General features: G+C 37.1%; 1 protein-coding gene across 4 annotated transcripts in view; it reads left to right on the forward strand.

The window, feature by feature from the left end:
• OPHN1 (oligophrenin 1) overlaps positions 1 to 24049 on the forward strand; it is a gene marked incomplete at its 3' end in the record, with an annotated part of 303761 nt that overhangs the window by 215877 nt on the left and 63835 nt on the right. For all 4 annotated transcript variants that reach the window (XM_084791065.1, XM_084791062.1, XM_084791063.1 and 1 more), the window contains exons 16-18: positions 7467 to 7551; positions 10111 to 10169; positions 13464 to 13569. In XM_084791065.1, the coding sequence (XP_084647191.1) occupies positions 7467 to 7551; positions 10111 to 10169; positions 13464 to 13569 (250 nt within the window). The remainder of the gene's footprint in view (positions 1 to 7466; positions 7552 to 10110; positions 10170 to 13463; positions 13570 to 24049) is intronic.

A 24049-nucleotide genomic window follows, 5' to 3' on the forward strand; every position in this document is an offset into this window, starting at 1 on the left:
GAAGATATGATTAGCACATGGGTGTTTTTAAAAAAGTTTTTCTCTTTATGTTTGAAATAATTTAGAAGTTAATAAGACACCCATCATAAGCCAAACTAAATATGTCTGTAGATTGAGTCTGACCCAGATGCCATCTTTACCACCTTGCTACTTATGGAAGCAAGTATTCTCTATGGTAGAAAATGAAGTGTCTTTATATCAACAGGTTGGAATCTATTCCACATGTATCTGGAGGCTATTAATGCAATAGCAGTTCAGGATGAGTGATCTGGATTTTAACCAAGATGTAAGCTGGTTTTCATCAACCTTTATATACTTACTTCCCTTTGTAAAATCATTACATAACTTCTTGACAATATATACACATCACAGTTATTTCTTTATGACCTTGTTTTCTATCATTCTTATATTAAGCTTCTTATTCCCCTTGTGGATTCATAGATTCATATACAGCTTGTTCTGATTAGATCTAATTATTTCATAATCCAATTGAGCATTTTTATTCATCATGGAAGGCTAGTCATCTCAGCACTATGTTAGAACCCCTGGAAAGCATTGTGCCTTTCTAAGAAATAATGTGGTGGTCCATAATCATTGTCTGTCTTGTGCCAAGATCAAGCTGTCATGCTTTTCTTTTGACCTTGAGCTCACTTAGTTATGAGTTATGAAATGATTCATATATTGAACCTTCAGAGGGTAGAGATTTTATTTTATTTACTGTATACACTTAGTTTCTTGAAACCTACTTGGAACAGAGAAACTACTTAATATGTGCAGAATAAATGTGTCAATAATGACGTTATTCTTTTCAGTGGACACAGTTTTATTGTGGTTTCTAGGGTGATGTGGGATTAGTCATAATGCAGTTTAGATACCACAGTGAGAAAGGAAACCTTTAGAATTCTGAGTGTGTGATTAATTAACTTGGAGTTTCATCGTGGTTTTCTTCTTCTTTAATTATAATTTGATTTTTGATTTCTCAATGTTTCCATTTTATTTTTTCATAAATCTGAACACTTAAATTGCAATTTGTAGTGCCCTTTAATAACTGAAATGTCTCTGTGTGTCTGTGCAAACTTTCCTCACATTTAATTCCTATATCTGTGCTTTGTCATTTCAGCGTTGAATTTAGTACATTATACTCAGTCATCATTGCCTATGCTATGACATGCTTAGTTTAATTGCTGAAAGATTGAAAAGGAAATTGTATCTCTTCCTCATCAAGTCCCGGAAATATGTCTCTCATATTCCTTGAAGGTCACCAAATCCACCTCCAGCTTTTGCAAATAGAGAAACTAGCAAGACTGCATACAGTCATTCTCATGGCTATGATTTATCATGATCAAAAGTCAAACCAAAATTAGCAAAGATGAAATGTGTATGTGGTAGAATCCAGAAGAAAGGAGACACAAGCTTTCAAGATTCTTGTCCTGTTGGAGTTACCTGAGACACTCAGTTCCTCTAGTATTGGTTGTGATAGAACATGGAATGCTGTGTCTGCATGGGACGATAGCAGACTGATTAGCTAAGACTTTTATCAGCACTGTTCATGAAGCTGTATTAACATGTTTTTGTCTCCAAGACAAAACTTTGTAACTACACTGAAATTTTCATAAAACAAATTAATACTAAGCAATTGCGTCATGTTGTAACTCTGCCCAGGACTATGTTCTCATGCTGTCAAATTGTGTACCTGGAAATTGTTGATTACCTTCCAATGGCTAAAGATAAGAGGTAATTCTCGTGCCAGCATTTTCCTTTCAGATACTTTCAGTGTGACCCTGGCAGTGGTTCATCTGTTACCCTTTCTGGTAGTGATTATGTCGTCACTTACCCATGCTTTCTTCTGTGGATGGGCCTTTGTTACCGTTTTCTATAATTGAAGTTTTGTTGCTACTTGGTATGATTTCATGATCCCCTACACAGTAAGCATCTTCAGTTCTCTGCCTTTATCATTAAACATGGCTGAAATCCTTCCTCTAGAGCATTATTCTGAGCTACTTCCTTCTCTACTATAGATGTTACCATACATTTTAATATATAATTTTTAAAAGTTATTTTTATTGATGGCCAGAGTTAGTGAGTTTGCCTTCTTTGCAGTTAGGTTATATGTGAGAAATAAAGTATGATGTCATACAATATTAAAATAAATTGTTATCTGGACATAGTGGCACACACCTTTAAGTCAGCACCCAGGAGGCAGAGGCGGGCTGAGTTCAAGGCCAGCTTGGTCTGCATAGATTTCAGGACAGCCAGAACTACACAGAGAAAACCTATCTTGAAAAACAACAGCAAAAACAACCCCCACTCCTCCCAAAAGTCTTCTAGTTTACTAAAATAGACTTGAGAGTTCAGGAATTTTTGTGAAGGCCACAGATTCCCTTAGTAAAAGAGAACTTTCCAGTTTTAATCAAGGGTAAAGGAATTTGCTTGTAAGTGAACTTTGTAAACTTACCCAGAAAGTTTGTTACATGCAGTCTTCAAAAGATAAGAGAACACAGATTCTACCCACCCACATCTTTGGGGAAACTAAGGAATTAAAATTTGATATTACCAAAATATCATTGCAAGAGAATAGATACTAAGAGTAGTGACGTACTCATTCAGAGTTTTGAAAATTGTGGCATTTCCATTTGACAGTGTATTCTTTTCTCTATATATAATCCTGGATGGCCAGGATCTGGAAGCTGAATGGCTCAGAGACCTAGGGTAGAACCAAATACAAGCACGCATGCGTGCGCGCGCACACACACACACACACACACACACACACACACACACACACACACGCACGCACGCGCGCGCTTGCGCGCTTATGTACATCTGAATAATGCAAATCCAACCTTCTCAGCCCATATAATGTTACTTGTGTGTATGTTTTCAGGGCTGACCATTTAGTTTTGGAAACCAACTGGTATTCTCTTCCTACTTTCAGCATTCCTTAGTAGTTCTTTGTCTAGAGCTTTTCTTTATTAGCATATCTATTGTCTAGAGTTGAGGCCTTATGAGCTTTCCTTCTCCATTAACATATGTATTGTGCCATCTTTGTTCAAGTGTTATTTAGGTAATCCTGTTGTTGAGACTTCATGGTATTTCAAGGAGAGGAAATCTCACAGCAGATTTCCAGTTCCTGTGGCCTTACAATTTTCATCCCTTCTCTCCAAACTGATCCCTGTTGGAGTTGTGATATATATTAGAGAGATTATAATTACATCAGTTGGGAGTTGATGCAAACTCTGCATTTTGATTGATTATAGTTTCTGTAATGGTCTCCATCTGTTGCAAAGAGACATTTCCTTGATGCTGGGTAAGGACAACACTTATCTGTGAGCATAAGGACAAATACTTAGAATGTAGTTAGGGATTAGGCTGTCCTCCAAGATCTGTGACTTTACTAGCCTTGGGTAGTTGACGAGGTTTCTAGTATTAGGCATGATTTCCTTCTTGTTGAATGGGTCTTATATTTTAGAGAGTTGTTGGTTACTGCCAAGGTATGCTTTCCACTATTGCACCCTTAGGGTTGTCCTGACATGCTGATCATTGTTGTAGTTCATAGACATAATACCTGGGTACTACTGTTGGTTGCTACCTTCCTTTGGAAGGTTGCATGTTCTTTTCTTGTACCATGAAAGCATATATGGGGAAAAGGCTTTCAAATCAGATCCAGGTCAGTTCCTCTAGGTTTTGTGTATGAAGTACATGGTACCTTTATTGATGGGGTCTTACCTTCCACCTCTGGGTGGTAATTAAGGACAGCAGCAATAACCTCTAGTGTTTTGGGATTCTCATAGACAACTCAAAAGAGGGCTTCTCATGCCTAGTGTTTTTTATTAGATACATTTACAGCTCTTGTGGGAGTATTGTCAGCCCAGATGCAAGTCTTTTATTTAAACTGTATGTATTTGTATAGAGTTTTATATGTGTTATAGATATTTTAGGTATATAGTTAATAGAATGATTCCTTATGACTTTTTCTGATATCCTTACTATTATGATGATATCTTCCTTTTCTTTTTATATCTTTCCTCTTCCCTAATTAAAACCCCTCTTTTTTTTCCTCAAATCACTTGTGCCCTGCTAGTACCTTTCTATTGCTTCTCCCCTTGTAACAGCATTTGTTAGTTATTTTTTAATATAATTGTGCTTGTTTTTCAGTTGCTTTCAACATATCACCCAAATAATTGAGACTCTATTATATTATTTTAATAAGCCTCACAACACAATAACTGAACAGTTATTAGTCTATTCTTAACACTCTAAGATAATATGGCTTACTCTTTGCAAAAAAAAAAAAAAAACACCCAAGATACTTGTACTTTGTGGCTTTCTCTGTTCCAGCTCCTCTCCTGATGTCTCCTGGTCCTCTGTCTGTGGCTGAATCCCCTACTTTCTCTTATAACTCATCCTCACCTGGCTAGCAGGAAGTCCCGCTTTATTCTCTCCCCTGCTCAGTGATTTATTGGCACATATGGGAACAATTGGGAGTAGTGTTTACATAAAAACATTGGGACAGCAGATTTTCAGAACAAGGATTGCAGCCAGATATGAGGGGGAGTGGTTCAGAAATCAGCATTTAATCACACAATAACTTTATGCTCACAAGCATTTTTTTAAAAACTTTCCTGGTTTCTGCAATTACTCCAGATTATATACTCACATCTGAAGATTTGGAGCTAGAAACCTCATATGAGGAAGAACATGTAACATTTGTCTTTCTGGGTTTGGGATATATCATTCAGTATGATCTTTTCTAGTTCTGTTCATTTACCTGCAAATTTCATTTCTTCTTTATAGTTGAATAGTAACCATAGTGTATATATACCACATTGTCATCATCCACTTGTTAGTTTAAGGACATTTAGATTGTTTCCATTTCCTAGTTGCTGTAAATAGAGCAGCAATGAACATGGCTGAGTAAGTGTCTGTGGAGTAGGATGTTGAGTCCTTTGGGTATATGCTGAGGAGTAGTATAGCCGGGTCATATGGTAGGTTTATTTTTTCGCAGTTTGGGGATTCTGTACACTGACTTCCGAAGTAGTTGGACCAGTTTGCAATCCTTCCAGCAGTGAATGAGCGTTCCCTTTCCCTCACATCCTTTCCATATTTTGCTGTCAGTTCTGATCTTTGCCATTATGGTTGGAATAAGATGAAATTGTCAGCTGGGTAGAGATTTTTTAAGGCCATATTGTTTTCTAGGTGTTCTTGTCTTTAAATCTTGAATCTATAAACTGAGTCCTTAGAGACAACTATTGGCCAACTGTATTCTTTTGTAGGGCCTTGTTTTGTTGGAAGTTTAATTTAAATTTTGTAGGTTATACAAATCTAGATTTTTTTTGCTTTACAGGATAAGTTGAAAATACTAGAAGTCTAAATCTTAACTCACTGAACATTGTCATTTAGCAATAAGCACCTTAGTGTGTGGGTTGCACTGTAGTTATAGTAATTGGAGCTGGGCACCTCCCTGTCACTTATTCTTAGCAATCTGTATCTGTCTGTCTGTCTGTCTGTCTGTCTGTCTATCTATCTATCTATCTATCTATCTATCTATCTATCGATCTATCTATTTATCTAGTTATACAGGTATTTTCTGATGATTCTTTCCTGCGTTTTTGTCATTAGTTTTGTAAAATTCTTAATTATTCAGCTCTTTTTCTTTTCTGCTCTTTATTATCTCTTTTTTCTTTTCTCTTTCGTTCTTTTTTCCTCCAGCACTGGGAATTGAACTCAAGGCCTCACACATGCAATAAAACACTCTACTACAGAGCTATATCCAAAAATCTCATTTTTTCTTTCCTTTTTATCTTTTATTTCATCATGATGATTTTTATCACATATATATTATACCTTTCATAGCTTTAGCGTTTTTTTCACTTTTCATCCTTTTTTGTTTATATTTCCATTTTAGAAGTATCTATTGGCATTTCTTCAGACTCACTGATATTTCCATCAGCTGTATTCAGTTCTTAAAGGCATTCTTTCTTCCCCTTATAGTGCTTTGCCTTTTAACGTTCGTTTTTATGCTTCTCAGCATTCTATTTGATCCATCTCTTCTTTTATGTTGCCCCTTTTTGTGTATTATAGCCCTTAACATTAATCACAGCTGTTTCAAGCTACTGAGTTTATATTTCCAAAATTTTCATATCAAAGTGTGATTCTTTTGTTTCTTCTGCATCTTTAATCTGTGTTTTCTGACTTTTTGTAAGCTAGACATGATATAATAGATGAAAATAATGGAGGTTTACTTACCTTTGGCATGACACTTTCTGTTTGGTTCAGGCAAAGTTTGTGTTTTTGACTGTCTTCTATTACTGCTTTAGCACAGAGGCTTAGTGAAGTATTCTTTTCTCTTAATCAGAATGGGTACTGTTAGTGTGAAGAAGGCTTATTATAATGATAAGGTGTCATGGGAAGTGGAAGTGAGTCAGAGCTCTTACGGTTCTTTGTCTTCAGTACACTGTACCCCTGGCCTGTGACCTTTCTCCTTGCCCCTCAGTTTATTTTTGATGTCCCTTTTAAGGAGAGACAGACTGGACATAGAGTTGAGCGTTTTCTGTAACTACTTAGCTCATTCAGATAGTGGTAACTTGGTATAGTTAAGTGTATGGTAAAATAGTTCCTGTTAAGCCCCAAAGCTCTGGGCACATGGCTGCTTTTCTTCCACCTTTACTAGAAGCATGAATTCATGGAAGGGTTTTTCTCAGATTTCTTCTCTGGAAAACTCTTAAGGTAAAGCTAAGGGGGAACCCAAGCCTTTAGCATTCCCTAATGGAATTAGGCCATTCAGTTGTTTTTGACTATGCAACTCATACATATTGGGTCTTAGCAATTTTTTTTTAATTTACAGATCAGGTTATCCTGTGTTGGTATTGGTTTCCATGGTGTTTCTGTTCTTGAGCTTCCGCCAGAAAGTGCTGACTCTAGCAGGCTGTTTGTCTTCACAGTTTGGCAACAGCAGTTTTCTTCTCTACTTCAGAAACTACAGAATCTACATACAGTGTTGTTCAGTTCCTTCAACAGTTTTTCCTCACAGTCTGTCTAGAAGTGATGATTTCCAAATTTCTTAATACTGGTCCAGAATACAAGAAAAAAAATGAAAGCAGAATAGATTTCTTTTTTGGAAAGTTTTGGTCTCTTGAAAATGTATTAGAGTAACCATCTTCTAATGAATATAGTTCATTTTTTTCTTTAACTGTTTCTTTTTTTCCCCTTTTTTTTATTAATTTGTTCTTGTTACATCTCAATGGTTATCCCATCCCTTGTATCCTCCCATTCTTCCCTCCCTCCCATTTTCCCCTGACTCCCCTCCCCTATGACTGTTCCTGAGGGGGATTACCTCCCCCTGTATATGCTCATAGGGTATCAAGTCTCTTCTTGGTAACCTGCTGGAATATAGTTCATTTTAAGAAGAAAGTAACAGGTAAGGTCTGTTGGAAGATTAACTGTTTTTTTGTTTTTGTCTTTCTTAGATCCAAAATGTCCAGGGGATATTGATTTTCATAATAGTGACTGGGACATAAAGACAATCACAAGCTCCTTAAAATTCTACCTCAGGTATGCTCTACTGGAACTGGGATTTTGCTTTTCATGATTGGTGAAATTTGTCTCGATAGAGATTGGAGTATAGTCCCATGTTCAGAAAGTTGGAGAAGATTGCTGAATAGAAGAACAGAGTAAAGAGAATTTCTGTTTGATGAGGCATATAAGAAGTTTTTTGTTTGTTTCTTTGTCTTTGAGTCCAGGACTAACTTTGTAGCCCAGGATGTACTGGAACTTGATACAATCATCCTGCCTCAGCCTCCTGAATGCTAGAATTATATCCTTGTACCACCACCTCAAGCATTAGAAAACATATTTGTATTATGAGATTTATTATAGAAAGCATGAAGATTAGATTTGTTACTGAAAAAATACTTTTGAAAAATATACTTGCTTTAAAACTATCATCTTGTAGATATAGCTCAGGGGTAGAGCTCTTGCCCCAAAGAAATAGAACAAGTTTATATTGTGCTGTCATGTTTTAACCCATATAAATGGAAATATAAAAGAAAATGCAGTGTTGGAAGCAAATGAAATGATAGCAGTAAGAAAAAAAGATTAATTTACTAGCAAAATTTGGAGATATATAGTGCTGATGAAATTAAAATCCTATTTATTGGCATAAGTATATGTTATTTAAAATATTTGAATATGTATTTATATACATTCAAACACTATATATATAGTGTCTTTTACCCCCTAATCCCTGTTTTCAATGGCCCATCTTTAGATTGCATTGATAATTTAATAAAGAGAAAGCAATCTTATGTGAATAATTTCCAAAGGCTTGGGATAACGAGGGTAGTTGGTGAGTAAATGGTGTGCTGTCCATATTCTCCTTGAAAAAGGAGTCAATATAATCAAAGATGTGTTTCAAAGGCTTGCTCCAATTTAAATCTTTCCAGCTCAAGCCTAAGTCAGCAGAAGGAACAGTCAAGCCTAAATCTATGAGTGGACAACACATTTCATAAGAGTTGAGCATCAGTGGGGCTGTAATCTGTGCTAAACTGTAATCACTATTGATGTATTTACACTTAATTTTTAAAGAAGGAGAGTTTGTTTTGGCTTCTATCCAGTCCATTGTGTCAGGGACGTGTCAGTAAAAACATGAGGTTACACTGTATGTGCAGTCATGATGCAAAGTGGATTTCTTTTTCTTTTTCTTTATATAAAGATGGGTATCAGGGACAAGAATGATAAGAACAGTCTGTGCATGGAATCTTTTCACTGGTTGTGTATGATCATGAGGGAGAAGGTAATCAGGTTTGGGCTAAAAGACAGAATAGGAATCAATTGAGAGTAAAGTGAATGTGCTAGACCATGGAGACTGGATTAGCCATAGAGAAATAATTTTTATTAAGAAATTAGATGTAGGGCCCTTCTTGGGCCTTTTGGTGACAGGAATGAAAATTATGATGCTGTGCTGGGGTCTGTTCCTGACAGACTGTCAGGAAAACAGCAATACAAAGTTTTAAGACATCTATGTCCAGTAGTTGATACCATTGAAATAGAATCAAATTAATGGCCAAAGTGAATTTGGCCATTTTACATGAAGATGTATGTATTTCATATAAAAATATTCCTTTTCCATTTCTGTTGTGAAGTGGAAAGATTTGACTCCCATGAGCCTATGTGCTTATTTGCAGAAGTGAGTATAGCTGCTGTTTGTAGACAGATTAAAGCATTCTCATGCAAATGTCAGTTAAATATGAGACATGTACAATATGAAAATTGCCTTCCCTCTGTAGACATTTGAGTTTTCCAGCCCTCCAGAGTTGCACAGAGGAAAAAAGCCATGATAAATTCCCAGAAAAGGCGGCCCAGGAAGGCCACAGTGGTAGAGAAAAAAACAAATCAAGCAATTCAGCAAAATCTAAAAGTTAAGTCTCAAGGAGGCTTATTAGCAACGTCAGATTCCACAAAGAAGTCAAGTAAGGTAAAGAATGACAGTTGTTTACAACATTGAGGCAGTCACTGATGGGACCGGTGAGAACAACTTCTTTGGAGCAATTAGGGTGAATCAGATTTTTGTAATGGATTAGAGAGTAAACCAGGGAATGCTGGGACTAAGAAGCAGAAATGCTATGCACATTGCTTTCTGTAGACACCTGTCTGGAAATGTATACACATCTCATCAACTGTCCCTGTCGAAGCGTCTGCCTCTGTGGTTAGGGATTTCACAAGTGGTAGCCTCATCCCAGGACTCATCACTTTGTTCCAATCCTACTCCATGGAATCAATGGAAGGATCAAATAGAACAGATATGAAAGTGCTTTGGAAATTCTTCAGACCCATCACCTTGCAAACACATGGCCACATTTAGAGTATGTCTGTTTGAGAACTGGCAGGACTGGCTTTCATTGCCTTTCACATTGGGGAGCTAAGTGGACCCTTGCTAGGAGCCTCAGCCTATATATTTGCAGTTCTTCTCTTAAACATGGGTTCCCCTAGGGACGCTTCTGTGAAATGTGTATAATGAGGTTAAGCTGTAGGACCTTACTGCTCAGAGAACTGAGACTCCAAGCTGTAGTTATTCCTTCCTCCAAAAACACTGATCATCTCCATTCATTGCAGGAATCTTTCCGAACCTGTCATGACTTATAAGCTTCACAAAGAGCTCGTGTCTGCTGCAAGTAAGTATTTGTTTTACTAGTTAAATTGTATTGTCCTGGTTTCTTAGTGAGTTTATAGCAATAAACTAGAAAACTGCTTTGAGGGATGCATTCACAAAATAAACTCAGATTTTTCCCACTGCCAAATGAGAATATTACTGCTGGCAAACTTTCTCAGGTAGATAATTTTTTTAATAACCAATGTTAGTTGCATAGTTTCTAGAAAACTGGTTAATGGGAAGCGTGTGGTGTGTGCTTCTGGGCTCTTTCGGTTATTGACATTGAAAGACAGAAGCCTTAGTACCTCACACATAGTAATAGGTGGGAAATGGTTTCTTTTCATTCATTTATTAATTTTTCTTATTCACTTTACATTCAGATCCCAGCTTCCTCCCTCCTCCTCCCCTCATTTGCTCTTCCCTTTGTCCTCATGGGTACCCTAGCACATCAAGTCTTAGCAAGACTAGGCACATCCTATCCTACCTAGGCCAGACAAAGGAGCCCAGCTAGGGGAAAGGGATCCAAAGACAGGCAACAGAGCCAGAGACAGTCACACCTACCCCCTTGCTCAGATTGTTAGGGGACTTACATGAACCTGCACATCTGCTACATATGTGTAGGGTCCTAGGTCCAAACCATGGATGTTCTTTGGTTGGTGGTTCAGTCTCTGTGAGCCCCCATGGGACCAGGTTAGTTTACTCTATAAATCTTGTGGCGTCCTTGACCCCTTCAGTTCCCTCAATTCTTCCCTCCACTTTTGCGCAAGACTTCCAGAACTCAACCTATTGTTCGGTTGTGGGTCTCTGCAATTGTTTCTATCAGCTGCTGGATGAACCCTGTCAAAGAACAGTTATGCTACTCTCCTGTCTGCAAGCATAGCAGAGTATCATTAATAGTGTCAGGGTTCGTTGTATCTCATAGAGTGAGTCTCAAGTGGGGCCAGTCATTGGTTGGCCATTCCCTCAATCTCTATTTCATCTTTATCCCTGTACATCTTGTAGACAGGACAAATTTTAAGTCAAAGATTTTTGTGGGTGGGTTGATGTCCTCTCCCCACTGGAATTTCTGCCTGGCTACAGGAAGTGGTCGTTTCAGGCTCCATATGCCCTGCTGCAAGGTGTCTCAGTTAGGGTAACTCCCATAGATTCCCAGGAGCCTCCTCTGTCCCAGGACTCTTGCTCATCCCAAAGATGCCCTCCACACCAATTACCATTCTCTCCCAGCCCTTTGCCTAACTCTATCCACACCTGATTCCCTACCCTAGTTCCCCTATCTACCCTTTTGCTTCACATACGCCCCAGCATGTGCTTGAGTTTTTTTTTTTATCTTAGCCATTCTGACAAGTGTAAGATGGAATCTCAGAGTTGTTTTCATTTGCATTCTGTTGACTAAGGACATTGAACATTTCTTTAAGTGCTTCTTGGCCATTAGAGATTCCTCTGTTGAAAATTCTCTGTTTACCTCTGTACCCCATTTTTAAATGGATCATTTGGTTTGGTGGTGTTTAATTTCTTGAGTTCTTTATATATTTTGGATATTAGTCCTTTGTCAGATATAGGGTTGGTGAAGATCATTTCCCAGTCTGTAGGCTGTTGTTTTGTTCTATTGATGGCGCCCTTTGCTTTACAGAAGCTTTTCCGTTTCGTGGTGCCCCATTTATTAATTGTTGATCTTCAAGTCTGAGCTATTGACATTCTGTTCAGGAAGTTGTCTCCTGTGCCAATAAGTTCAAGGTTATTCTCTACTTTCTCTTCTATCAGATTCAGTGTATCTGGTTTTATGCTGAAATCTTTGATCAATTTGAACTTGAGTTGTGTGCTGGGTGATAAATAATGGATCTATTTGGATTCTTCTACATGCAGACGTCCAGTTAGACCAGCACAATTTGTTGAAGATGCTTTCTTTTATCCATTGCATGGTTTTGGGTTCTTTGTTAAAAATAAAAACCAAGTGTCTGTAGGTGTATGGGTTTGTTTCTGGGTCTTCAATTTGATTCCATTGATCAACTTGTCTGTTTTTATGTCAAAAGCATGTATAAAAATTATTATAAGTACACCTTGAAATCAGGGCTGGTGATACCTCCAGAAGTTATTTTATTTTATAGGATTGTTTTGGTTATCCTGGTTTTTGTTTGTTTGTTTGTTTGTTTGTTCTTCCATATGAAGCTGAGAATTGCTCTTTCAAGGTCTTAAATAATTGTATTTGAATTTTGATGGGACTTGAATCTTTAGATTGCTTTTGGTAAGATGGCAATTTTTACTTTGTTAATCCTACTGATCCATGGGCTTGGGAGATCTTTCTATCTCCTGATATCTTCTTCAGTTTCTTTCTTCAGAGACTTGACGTTCTTTTCATACAGGTCTTTCACTTGCTTGGTTAGAGTTACACCAAGATTTTTTATATTATTTGTGGCTATTGTTAAGAGTGTTGTTTCCTTAATTGTTTCTTCAGCACTTTTCTCATTTGTTTGGAGGGCTACTGATTTTTATTTTGAGTTAATTTTGTATCCAGCAACTTGGCTCAAGTTGTTAATCATCTATAGGAGTTCTCTGGTAGAATTTTTTGGGTCACTTATGTATACTATTATACCATCTGTGAATATCAATATTTTGACTTCCTCCTTTCCAATTTGTATCACCTTTATCTCCTGCAGTTGTCTTATTGCTTTAGCTAGAACTTCAAGTACTTTATTGAAGAGATTTAGAGAGAATGGGCAGCCTTGTCTTGCCTCTGATTTTAGTGGAAGTACTTTAAATTTCTCTCCATTTGATTTAATGTTGGGTATTGGCTTGCTGTATATTGCCTTTATTGTGTTTAGGAATCTGCCTTGTATCCCTGATCACTCCAAGACACTTATCATGAAAGGGTGTTAGATACTGGAGGCTTTGCTTGGGATTTTTAAAAGACAACATGCTGTAACTGCAGTCGTTCTTGTCCACAAGCCTCCACTCCCCACTTTCTAATTTTTTTCATTTCTCTAGGCCTAAATTTTGTTACTTTTGCTCTTTATTTTCTTCTTGACATTGTTGGTTTTATTTCTATTTTTCTCATTTATTGCCTGTATGTGCCTATTTATTTACCTGTTTACTCTCTTTTTCTCTTCATCTATTTTCCTCTCTCTTTCCCTCCCTCTCCGTTGCTCTCTTCCCCCTTCTACTTCTCTCTCTCTTTCTCCTTTTTCATGAATTCAGGTGTGTGTGTGTGTGTGTGTGTGTGTGTGTGTGCGCGCGCGCGCATGCGTGCTTGTAGACATGTGCAAGCTTCCTTCATCTAGTCACTTGGAAACCAACCATCTCTCTTTGTTTTCTCTGCCAGAATCTGACAATCTGGATTACCGTCTCGGGGCTATTCACTCTCTAGTATATAAGCTACCAGAAAAGAACCGGGAGATGCTGGAACTTCTAATCAGACACTTGGTAAAGTAAGTAACTGCTGAGTTTTCAGAAAAAGTCTCTGTTGAGGTTTGGCACACATGGTAGAACTAAGGAAAAACTGTGTCTCAATTCATTGATCACCATTCCCCCAACTTTTTTCTGGGTCACCTGAGTCTTCTCTGAGGGAGGTCAATTTTGCCTTCAACCCTGGATGTAGCATAGAATTTTTAAAATATCATTTTTATTAATTCATTCGTATTACATCTCAATTGTTATCCCATCCCTTGTATCCTCCCATTCCTCCCTCCCTCCTGCTTCCCCTTACTCCCCTCCCCTATGACTGTGACTGAGGGGACCTCCTCCCACTGTATATGATAATAAGCTATCAATCAAGTCTGTTCTTGGTAGCCTGCTATCCTTCCTCTGAGTGCCACCAGGCCTCCCCATCCAGGGGACCTAGAATTAACAGGCCCCTGGACTATCGTAGCTGAAAGGCAGCAGTAAGGTAGTGTTTGTGCACCAGGACCAGACATGACTTTACTGTCTGAGAAGCCTAGTTTTGGATCCCAGTTCTACAACTTACTTAGCTGTCTAATCTTAAGTATCTCTGAATCTCGGTGTATTCATCTCTATGCTGAGAACACTGATGACTATGAAGTAGGAATGTTATGGATTCAAATGAACATAGGAAAAGCATATGATACATAATGAGCTCTTAAGAAGTGCAGTTTTGCCAGGCACATTGTGTGTGTGTGTGTGTGTGTGTGTGTGTGTGTGTGTGTGTGTGTGTGTGAGAGAGAGAGAGAGAGAGAGAGAGAGAAAGAGAGAGAGAGAGAGATATCCCAGCATTTGGGAGGATAGTGTAGAATGGTTGTTGGTTTGAGGCCAAACCTGACTGATTATGTAGTGAGACCTTGCCAAAAGAAGGGAGAGGGGGAAGAAAGGAAAAGAGGGATGGATAGATAGAGGGAGGGAATGAGGGAGGGAGAGAGAAATGGATAAAAGGAGAGGTGCTAGGATTCTGGCCAACCTCCTGGAGTGGTGTGTAGACATCAGGGAACATAGAAGGGGTACATGTGCTCCATGGTAATGCTTCATGGAGAAGATTCCATTTTGTGAACAAAGGTTCATTTGTTTGCATCAAAATAAAGGCAGAAAGCATTCTGATCAGAAGTTATCAAACTTGAGGTGCTTATTTCAGTTCTGTTGCTAGATCATTTTATTAGTCTGCCCCTCTCAAGCAATCTTCTGGTGTTTTAAGCAATAATGTGCAAATAAGATTATAAATTTTAACTCATCTTAAACTTATACTTAGAAGTAATCCTGTCTACACACTCCCAAAATTCATCAATGCTATAACGAACCTTATCTAGAGAGGATATAAACACCTAAAATTCAGACCTTTAGTCATAGTGGGAATCTCAGACTAAGGACTCTCTTGGCTGCCCCTGTGATAATCTCAAACACTGCCTATCTGGACCTCAGATGTTCCTGTGATGTGAGCTATCTTCAGAAATCTCATCCAGCTTGTACCTTACAAGATATTTTTTTATATTTCTGCAGCAAGTAAATATTAAAGATGCTGATATAGATAATAAGCATGGCTAACAAAAATAGATTTTGATTTAGTGTTGATGTCTGCAGCTCAGGCTAATAGAGAATATTAAGAGACATGTTCTCTCCAAAATGTACTTCGATGTAATCTTAGTAAAAATGAAAAAATCAACAAAGAAATCAGTTGCACATTAATTTGAAATTGCTCTAGGGAAAGTAAGTTTGAGTTCAATGTCTAGGTCTAGCTATAATTTGTTATATGACCTAAAGTAAGTCCTGCCACTCTTTGGCCCTCACTTTGTTAATGTAGACTTGGATGGACCTGAACCGATTAATTTTAAAGCAGTCTTTCAGCTGTGACTTTCTGACAATCTAATATATGACAAGAGCCTAAGGACTTGAGATGATGTTCCTGCTGGTAGTGAGTGATGAAATATCTGCCTCTATATTCTCATCTACCTGGTTTACTAAAGCACTCCTGTGCTTCAAATTTGTTGAAACCAAAAGAGATGCATAGACATAGGTCACAGAAAATAGAATGATTTAAATGTAAATACTCAATTTCACCATAGTAATAAAATGCAGGCTAAACTTCCACTGAGCTCTTTATTCATTGACAAATTTCAATTCACTTTTCTATCAATGAGGTCATGAGAAACAGGCACTTTGATTAATTGTAATATTAGTTCAGTATGCTCACATAAGAGGAGTATTTAAAATTATTTAACATGTATGCATATTAATCTACCAACCACAAATTTTTGCTTGTACTTTAAAAACACATCTTCACAAATGCAAAACAATATATGTACAGTATTGGTCACTGTAGTGAAATTTTAATTAAAAAAATTAGACACAGTACAAATGTCCAACAATGAAGACTTGTTGAGTGAATAAGGATATATTCAACTATATAGTATTTTGTAGTCATAAAAAAGAATAAGAAGTATGTCTATGCAATTTCTTTCCATGGAATGCATTATACATTTTAGGTTATAAAACAAGTAACAAAACCAAAACACCTAAGTTGTAAATCAGTGGGTATAATATTCTAGAATATCCTGATAGATGAAAAATTAAAATGTAAAAACATACATACATGTTAAAAATTTTGTCAAATGAAATGTGGTTAAAATAATACCTTTAATCTCAATGCTTGGAAAGCAGAGTCAGGCAGATCTCTGAGAGTTTGAGGCTAGCCTGGTCTATAGAGTGAGCTGCAGGACAGCCAATGCTACACAGAGATCCTGTCTCAAAAAGCCAAAAAGTAATTCTAGTGATTCTAAAAGTTAAATAAAGGGTTCTAAATGACTTAGGAATTCCATATTATGAATATATACCCAAAATAAATAAGAACAGATGTCCAGAAAAAAATTAGAGATATTTATAAAAGCATTATAACCAGTTATTCAAAGGTGAAAATCAACCAAGCACCCACCACCATATAAATGGATAGACAAAATATTGCATAGTAATAAGGATTAGTTGGTATTAGATGTGACATTTATTTATGGTTTATTGAAGTTTCTGGAATTAGACATTAATGACAGTTATACTATTCTATGAATATACTAAAAGCCACTGAATAATACCTATTCAAATGGGGAACTTTATGGCAGATATATCTCTACAAAGTTATGAAAGTTATGAAAATGGCCACACATGGGGAAGGTATTGACAACATGGAGAGGATAGAGACAGGAATTACATGCCTCTAAGTCACTTCCTGATATAGTTTTTATATCCAATTAATATTAATTTGTACAAATCCAAAAATAATATTAAAGCAAAGCAAATCTTAGGAACCCTAAAACAGAACACTAAGAACAAGATAAATGCTTATCAGCTTGATAATAGATGCACACAGAAAAAGCAGCTATTTCAACTAGTTTGTCAGCACATGCCTCTGACTCATTCTTAGTGACACAGCCTTGAAAAACTAGAAGAGCCACAATGAAATTGTGAACATCACCCAATAGGTTTATTAATAGTCATGTAAATATGATCTAAAATGCATACACATTTAACAAGGAAGGAACAAATATACATGCATACATATTTGTACATGTTTATACACTAATTTAACATAAGCTAAGATTCATGAGGTGAGAAAAGGATAACTGAATACACAGTTAGAGATGATCAGTGGAGTTTTGCACTATTAAAAGTAAAGGGAATATCTGTGAATTCATTATTCAAAGCAAAACAAAAACATCTTTTCCAACATTGAAACAAGTCTTTCTTCTAAAAAGGTGAGTAAATACTATTCCTTTTTCAAGGAGAACAAAGTGGCTTAGAAAAATGGCCACTCTAGATCTGGAGTTTGGAAACACAAGGTGAGCCTGAGTAAATTATAATACAAAGAAAAAAGTATGCTTGATAGTGATGACACTAATGACATTTGGGAAACGTAAATATCAATAACACATTGATAATAACATACTGAAGAATCAGAAACTCATGGGGGAGTTGGTAAAGAAAGAAAAACTATTATAGAAGAACAGCAGCTAACGAATGTGGGGGGTGATAGCAAAATCATTAGCTGGTAACTGTACTACTCTGTTTCTTTTTAAATTTTAATTTATGTGCATTGGTGTGAAGGTGTCAGGTCTTGGAGTTACAGACAGTTGTGAGCTGCCATGTGGGTGCTGGTAATTGAACCCGGGTCCTTTGGAAGAGCAGGCAGTGCTCTTAACCACTGAGCCATCTTTCCAGCACCCTATATTCCCCTGTTTTAAGTACTGATCCAAACTAAAAATAATGAGAGACAGGTATCATTTCAATGTATTGAGTCTGACTACTAATTATAAATGGACAATGTGGATCTTTGCAACATGGCTCTATGACAGATATTGCTCTTTAATCATTATTTAATATTAGCATCATTAATGATAATGCAAGTTGACCTTATATGCCTCCTAATTTGATGGAGTGTGAAATATAAAGCATAAATTATGAACTATTTAATATGAATCAAACTAAGAAGCAAAAGCTTACAAACATAGAGAGTGCTGGACATTCTAGAAGACTATTGAATTGAACTTATTAAAAAAAAGTCAGTATTGTGGGCAAAAGAGGTAAGGAGCCTAAAAAGGAAATGCAGTGCATGAACCTTTATTTTACCCATATGTAAAAAACTCAGTTTGAAAGAATTTTTTCCTTTGACATGAGAAAATTTGAGTATGGTACAGACATCAAGTGCTATGGAATTATTGCAAATTGTATACATGAAAATTTTGTTATGGTCTAGTACGACATTTTGCTTTGTCTTTGAATATGAATGCTGGGAGTTTAGGGATTTGTTTCTTCAGTAAATTTAGGGATTTGATTTATTTCCAGAGACTTCAGAAAAAATACACAGAGACAGCAAATGTGGCAGAGTATTGACTGCGGAAGCTCAATGTAGCCGGAGGGAATGTCCGCAGTACTTGTCTTAGTCTTTCATCACTGTGTCAAAACACGTGAACAAAATAACCTTAAGGCAGGGGAGATCTATTTTGGCCTATCCCTTCATCCTGGGAGAGTGAGAGGTGATGGACATGGCAAAACAGAGCACCTCCTATCATAGTGGCGAGGATTAAGAGGAGGAAAAGAAGAAGAGGGAGGGGAGATGGAGATAATGTGGATATGAATATGCCAGTTAGTGGGCTTTGTCCATTTTTCCTTTCTACTACACATGTCCCAAGGCTGTGGGATGTTGTTGACCACATTTAAAATGTCTCTCTCCACCTTAGTTAAGACTCTATTGAAATGGCCTGATAGAAACCCTCAGAGGTGATCTTTCCAATTCTAGGCGTTTCTCATTCCATCAGTTGCTACTCAAGATTATTCATCACAGTAACTATAGCCAACATTTTTTAATGTGTGTTTGAAAACCTTTTTAACCATATATTGTAGACAGTGTAAAATTAAAAGATAGGATTAGTACTGTTTAGAAAACTTACAAAAAAGAAATGTACAAGCTTTCAAAATGCATGTAATTATTCTGCTTGCCAATGGTTGCTTTCATAGTGTGTATGGTGATTATGTCAGTGCCTTTATAATGTGTAATAATAAAAAATAGGCTCCTTGCCTATTTTCTAAGTTAATAATAGGCAAAAAATAAATAGACTTCTGCCAATTTGGAGTTCACAGTTACTCAGCTCTTCTTTGTACCTGTAGTTTACATTAATCACAGGTAAGAGATCACTAGCGATCTCCACTCCAGCCAGCCCATCATTCCTGAACTGCTACAATGGAAGCAGACGGCATGCCCAATTATACCATTCATATATGTGTTTATCAGTGCGAAGACACAAAAGGAGGTGGACAGCTTGTTCTGTAAACTCAATGACGTCCTATTTCTCTGTACTTTGAGATGTTTTGACAACATTTTTTTTTGAAAACTTTACTCGGTGCAAATGAGAAAATGCAGTAGTATAACTGGAGTCAGGCAATGGCGGAGACATAAGACTCACAGTGTTGGGCATTTCCTGCTATTTGAAAGGTTCAGGGCTATTTGCCTTACTGAATTCTTGTTTTTGTAATAATACTTATATCTTTTCAGAAGCAGTACTGTAGAAATTAGGAAGTATAGAAAAGCAAAACAAAAATTACTTTATTCTAGTACTCACGAATATTATCATTACTGATAATATAACATTATTCTAAATCCTTTTTTAAAAGATTTATTTATTTATTATGTATACAGTGCTTTGCTGGTATGTATACCCGCACACCAGAAGAGGGCAATAGATGGTTGTGAGCCACCATGTGGTTGCCAGGAATTGAACTCAGGACCTCTGGAAGAGCAGTCAGTGCTCTTAACCTCTGAGCCATCTCTCCAGCCCCTATTCTGAATCTTTTGTGTATGTGTGTTTATATATAAACATTTTTGCATTTGTAATAATATGAGATTATGGTGTTCTGCTTCCCTTTCTACTTTTTGGAAGCAGTCTCTAATAATTTTGATAGACATGAAGACTGAGGAAGGCTAGGAATTCCTGAGTCCCCTTCCTCTGTCCCTTATGTTCTAGGATTAAAGACCTGCACTACCATGCCTAACATCTTCTACTTACCTGTTGAAGTTATTTTTATAAAACAATGTTTGTTTCTCTTAGTTTATTTCTTAACCCAGCTATTACACAAATAAGTGAGACTTTTTTATAATACAAGGCTTCACAACACAGTCTGAGCAGCTTAAGCCTGTTCTTAACCCTCTATACTATTTTGTCTTACTCCCAGAAAACATCCCAGCGATACCTGCACTTTGTAGCTTTCCTCAGCTCCAACTCCTTCCTTTTGCTCTCTCTTGGACCTCTACCAGTGCCTGGATTCCCTGCTTCTTCTCCTAACTCCTCCTCCCTTGGCTGGCAGGAAGTCCAGCCCTATTCTCTCCCCTGCTCATAGACGTCTGTAAGCTGCTCTATTGACATATCAGAGGGACAATTGGGAAACATTTAGGCAGGAAATCAGAATTTAAACTACACAATAACCTTATGCCTATATTTACCTTATTCTACAGTTTCTGCCTTTCCAGACTATATTAACACATTCCTAGTTGACATTAAAAACTGCTCTTTTTTGTCTAACTATCTACTATATTACCACATATTCTACATAACTCTTATATCCTTTTCATCTCTTTAATTTACCACTGCCAACTGTGATGACACATTGATGAGACAACACCATTGTCCTGCACATATTGTTATTACTTATTATGTATGTAACAGACAAGTTCATTCTAGACACCAGGTTGCCTTCATACTCACGTTCTCAGTGCTGGAATTACAGGTGTTTTGTTCCTACTTACTAGTTTTACTTATTTTCTTCATTGTCTTATTTTTAGCCTGCCCCCTTATTGTCATTGTTTCTTGTGCATAACATGTTACCCTTCCAGGCTGAATGGATTCAAATGAACTGATTCGTAGCTACAGCAAATCGTACGTGGTTATTATGTACCTTGTATTTCACCACAATCTGGAGATTCATAGTAATGATTTATTCACTTTACTGATGTTCACATTATCCAGTGCTATAATCTTCCATCTTTTCATAGAAGGCCATGTGACTGTTTGTTATTCAATATCTGTATCTTGTACACATCTAGCTCTTGAGAAATCATTTTTACCATCTGTCATGTTAATAAAGCTTTTGCTGTTGACTGGAGATGGTGTTTGTAAAATTATATTGTAGACCTCTGTCTTCTTGCCAGTCCTTTCAATACTACCAATCACTCTTCGAGTATAAGTATGTGGATTCATGATTACAATAATTCAGTCATAAATGTATGAGAGTACACATACAAACTAAAGAAAACAATTTTTTTCATTGATTCTGAGGGCACTTTTCTTTTCCAAGTTGTTACCTGCATTCTGGAAGCATCTTAGAATCAGCAGCTTATTAAAATTACTGTTGTTAGATAGTTTTGATATAATTATCATGTTCTTTGTATACATCAACTTGCTAACAATTTCTCTATTAGCATACTGTCATCATTACAGTTAAATTATATTCAATTTTTAGTTTGCTTTTGTATTTAAAGTGTCTTAAAACATTATGTAATGATTTGACACTGAAATTGTTTTCCTTTCTTATCACTACATCAAGTAAAGGTTTGATTTTGTGTGGCATTGAAGAGCTCTAGGACATTGTACTATGTTAACTTATATCATGTGTACTATAGCTAACATGCTACTGATGGAGAAAGCCAAAGCTGTCTACCCTTAGAAGAGGGCACCATTTTGGGAAAAGGGGGACTGGTCATTTATGGCACTATCTCTTACAACTTTTTCTTTTGAATAAATTTGTATCATGTATTAAATGAAGGAAGCAGCAAAGGAACTCTTATGTGCCCATCACCCAGATTTAACTATCATGAACACATTTATTTTATCTATAATCCAAGTTTCCACCTGCCTAATGTATTATTTTTTAAATAAGTCCATGACACACTATTTCTTTCATAATCATGTCAGCTTCAACTTTATCTTGAAAGGATGAGAACTCCTTTAAACACATGTATAATAAGATTATAATAGCTGAAATGAAATGAGTTATAATATCAAATATTATGAGCTCAAATTTATAGTGTTCACAAGTATATGGTTTCTTTCTTTACATGAAGGTCCAATTTGAATGTATACATAGCAGTCTAATGAAATGATTTCCAAGCATCTAATTTCTACCAGAATTTGTCTAGCATATGCTAGGCTTTGTAAACTATGTGGCTACCTGTATCACATCTATGCAGTTTTATAATTATAACTTTGAAGCAGCCATGGATACTATTTAAATGAGTATCAGTGCTTTTAATAAAAACACATGGTAGTGAGATTTGATTTGACTGCTTGATCTATAGCATTGCTTCTCAAACTTTATTGTATATTAGAATCACCTGCCACATTTTAAAGCCCACAAAGGCCCAGGTTTGATGTAGTGTGCAATACTTTTTTTTGAACTCAATATTTAGGTTTCCTGTACAACTTCCCTTTTTTGTGATTTGTTAAAAAGGAAAGAGTTACTTGGCCTTTAAAGTTTTTTATAGTTGAGAGTTGAGTATAGAGGCTTGTTTTGCTATGATTCCAGTCTACCTCCTATGGTGTGTGTGTGTATGTGTGTGTGTGTGTGTCTGTGTGTGTGTGTGTGTGTGTGTGTGTGTGTCTGTGTGTGTGTGTGTGTGTGTGTGTGTCTGTGTGCATGTGCATGTGTGTTTAGAATGGGGAGAATACACATAACTGATGGTTCAGGAGACATGTAATGTGTGGCTATCTTTTCCATTGTTTTGGAGCACAGGGTTTTTTAAAGATTCATTTCCTGGCAGACTGAAATACACTTTCGATCACCTAATAACTTTTTCACCTTACACATGACAGAACAGATTCTTAGGGATGGGAAAAGATAGGCACAAAGCCACATAGTACATTAGTAGTAGAACCAGGGACATGATTGGAAGTGGCCTCCTTATTTAGGAGTCAAAGTACATTGAGTTCTTAGAATCACTGAACCTTAAAGCTGAATGATACCAACAAGTTCACATAAATAGCTCCCAGTTCTTCTGCCAGGTATCTTCGTAAGGCAGAGGTCTCACTCAACTGAACAGCCCAAGAATGAAATTCAGAGCACAGCTATGTTTTATTTGTCTTAGACTATTTTGGGGAACAAAATTGAGCTCGAATTTTTAAAATTTTAAGTAATTCCCATTAATGCCTGGATTTCAGGAAATGAACCACACTGGGCCTTGTATGCTGGGGTTGAGTAGCGGCTCCTTCTTTGAAGTGATAGCAGTTGCTGATTTGCTACAGACTCCAGCCACCTTTTGCCTTTTTTTGTTATTATTATTTCTTTTTTTTTAAATACATTTTTATTAATTTATACATATTACATCTCAGTTGTTAGCCCATCCCATGTATCCTCCCATTCCTCCCTTCCTCCCGCTTCCCCCCTACTCCCCTCCCCTCCCCTAAGTCTGTGTCTGAGGGGGACCTCCTCCCCCTGAATATGCTCATACGGTATCAAGTCTCTCCTTGGTGACCTATTATCTTTCCTCTGAGTGCCACCAGGCATCTCCATCCAAGGGACATGTTCAAATATGGGGCACCAGAGTTTGTGTGAAAGTTAGATCTCCTTCTCCACTCAACAGTGGAGAATGTCCATCGGCTAGTCCGGGTAGGGGTTCAAGGTTTTTACTGCCTATTTTTTCCTTGGCTGTTGCCACAGTTTGCGGAGGACCCCAGGGCCCAGACTCGCCTGTAGTTTTCCAGGACCCACTGGATCCTTCCATTTCCTCTTTCTCCCAGGCTTCTCACACCTAAAGTTTCAATAGGATGTCCTCCCCTCTTACCCACTATCCTGGTAGAGAATTTCATGCAATGTGCTTTTATCATGCTCATCCCCCCTCCAGCTCTTTGCTGATCCACCTCCCCTTCCCTACACAGTCAATTTTATGTGTTTTTTAACCTCAAGGCCAATTCGGGCTCCCCAAATATTTGT

The sequence above is a fragment of the Acomys minous genome (assembly GCF_964271855.1).
Source record: "Acomys minous genome assembly, chromosome: 7".
NCBI classification, from domain to species: domain Eukaryota; kingdom Metazoa; phylum Chordata; class Mammalia; order Rodentia; family Muridae; genus Acomys; species Acomys minous.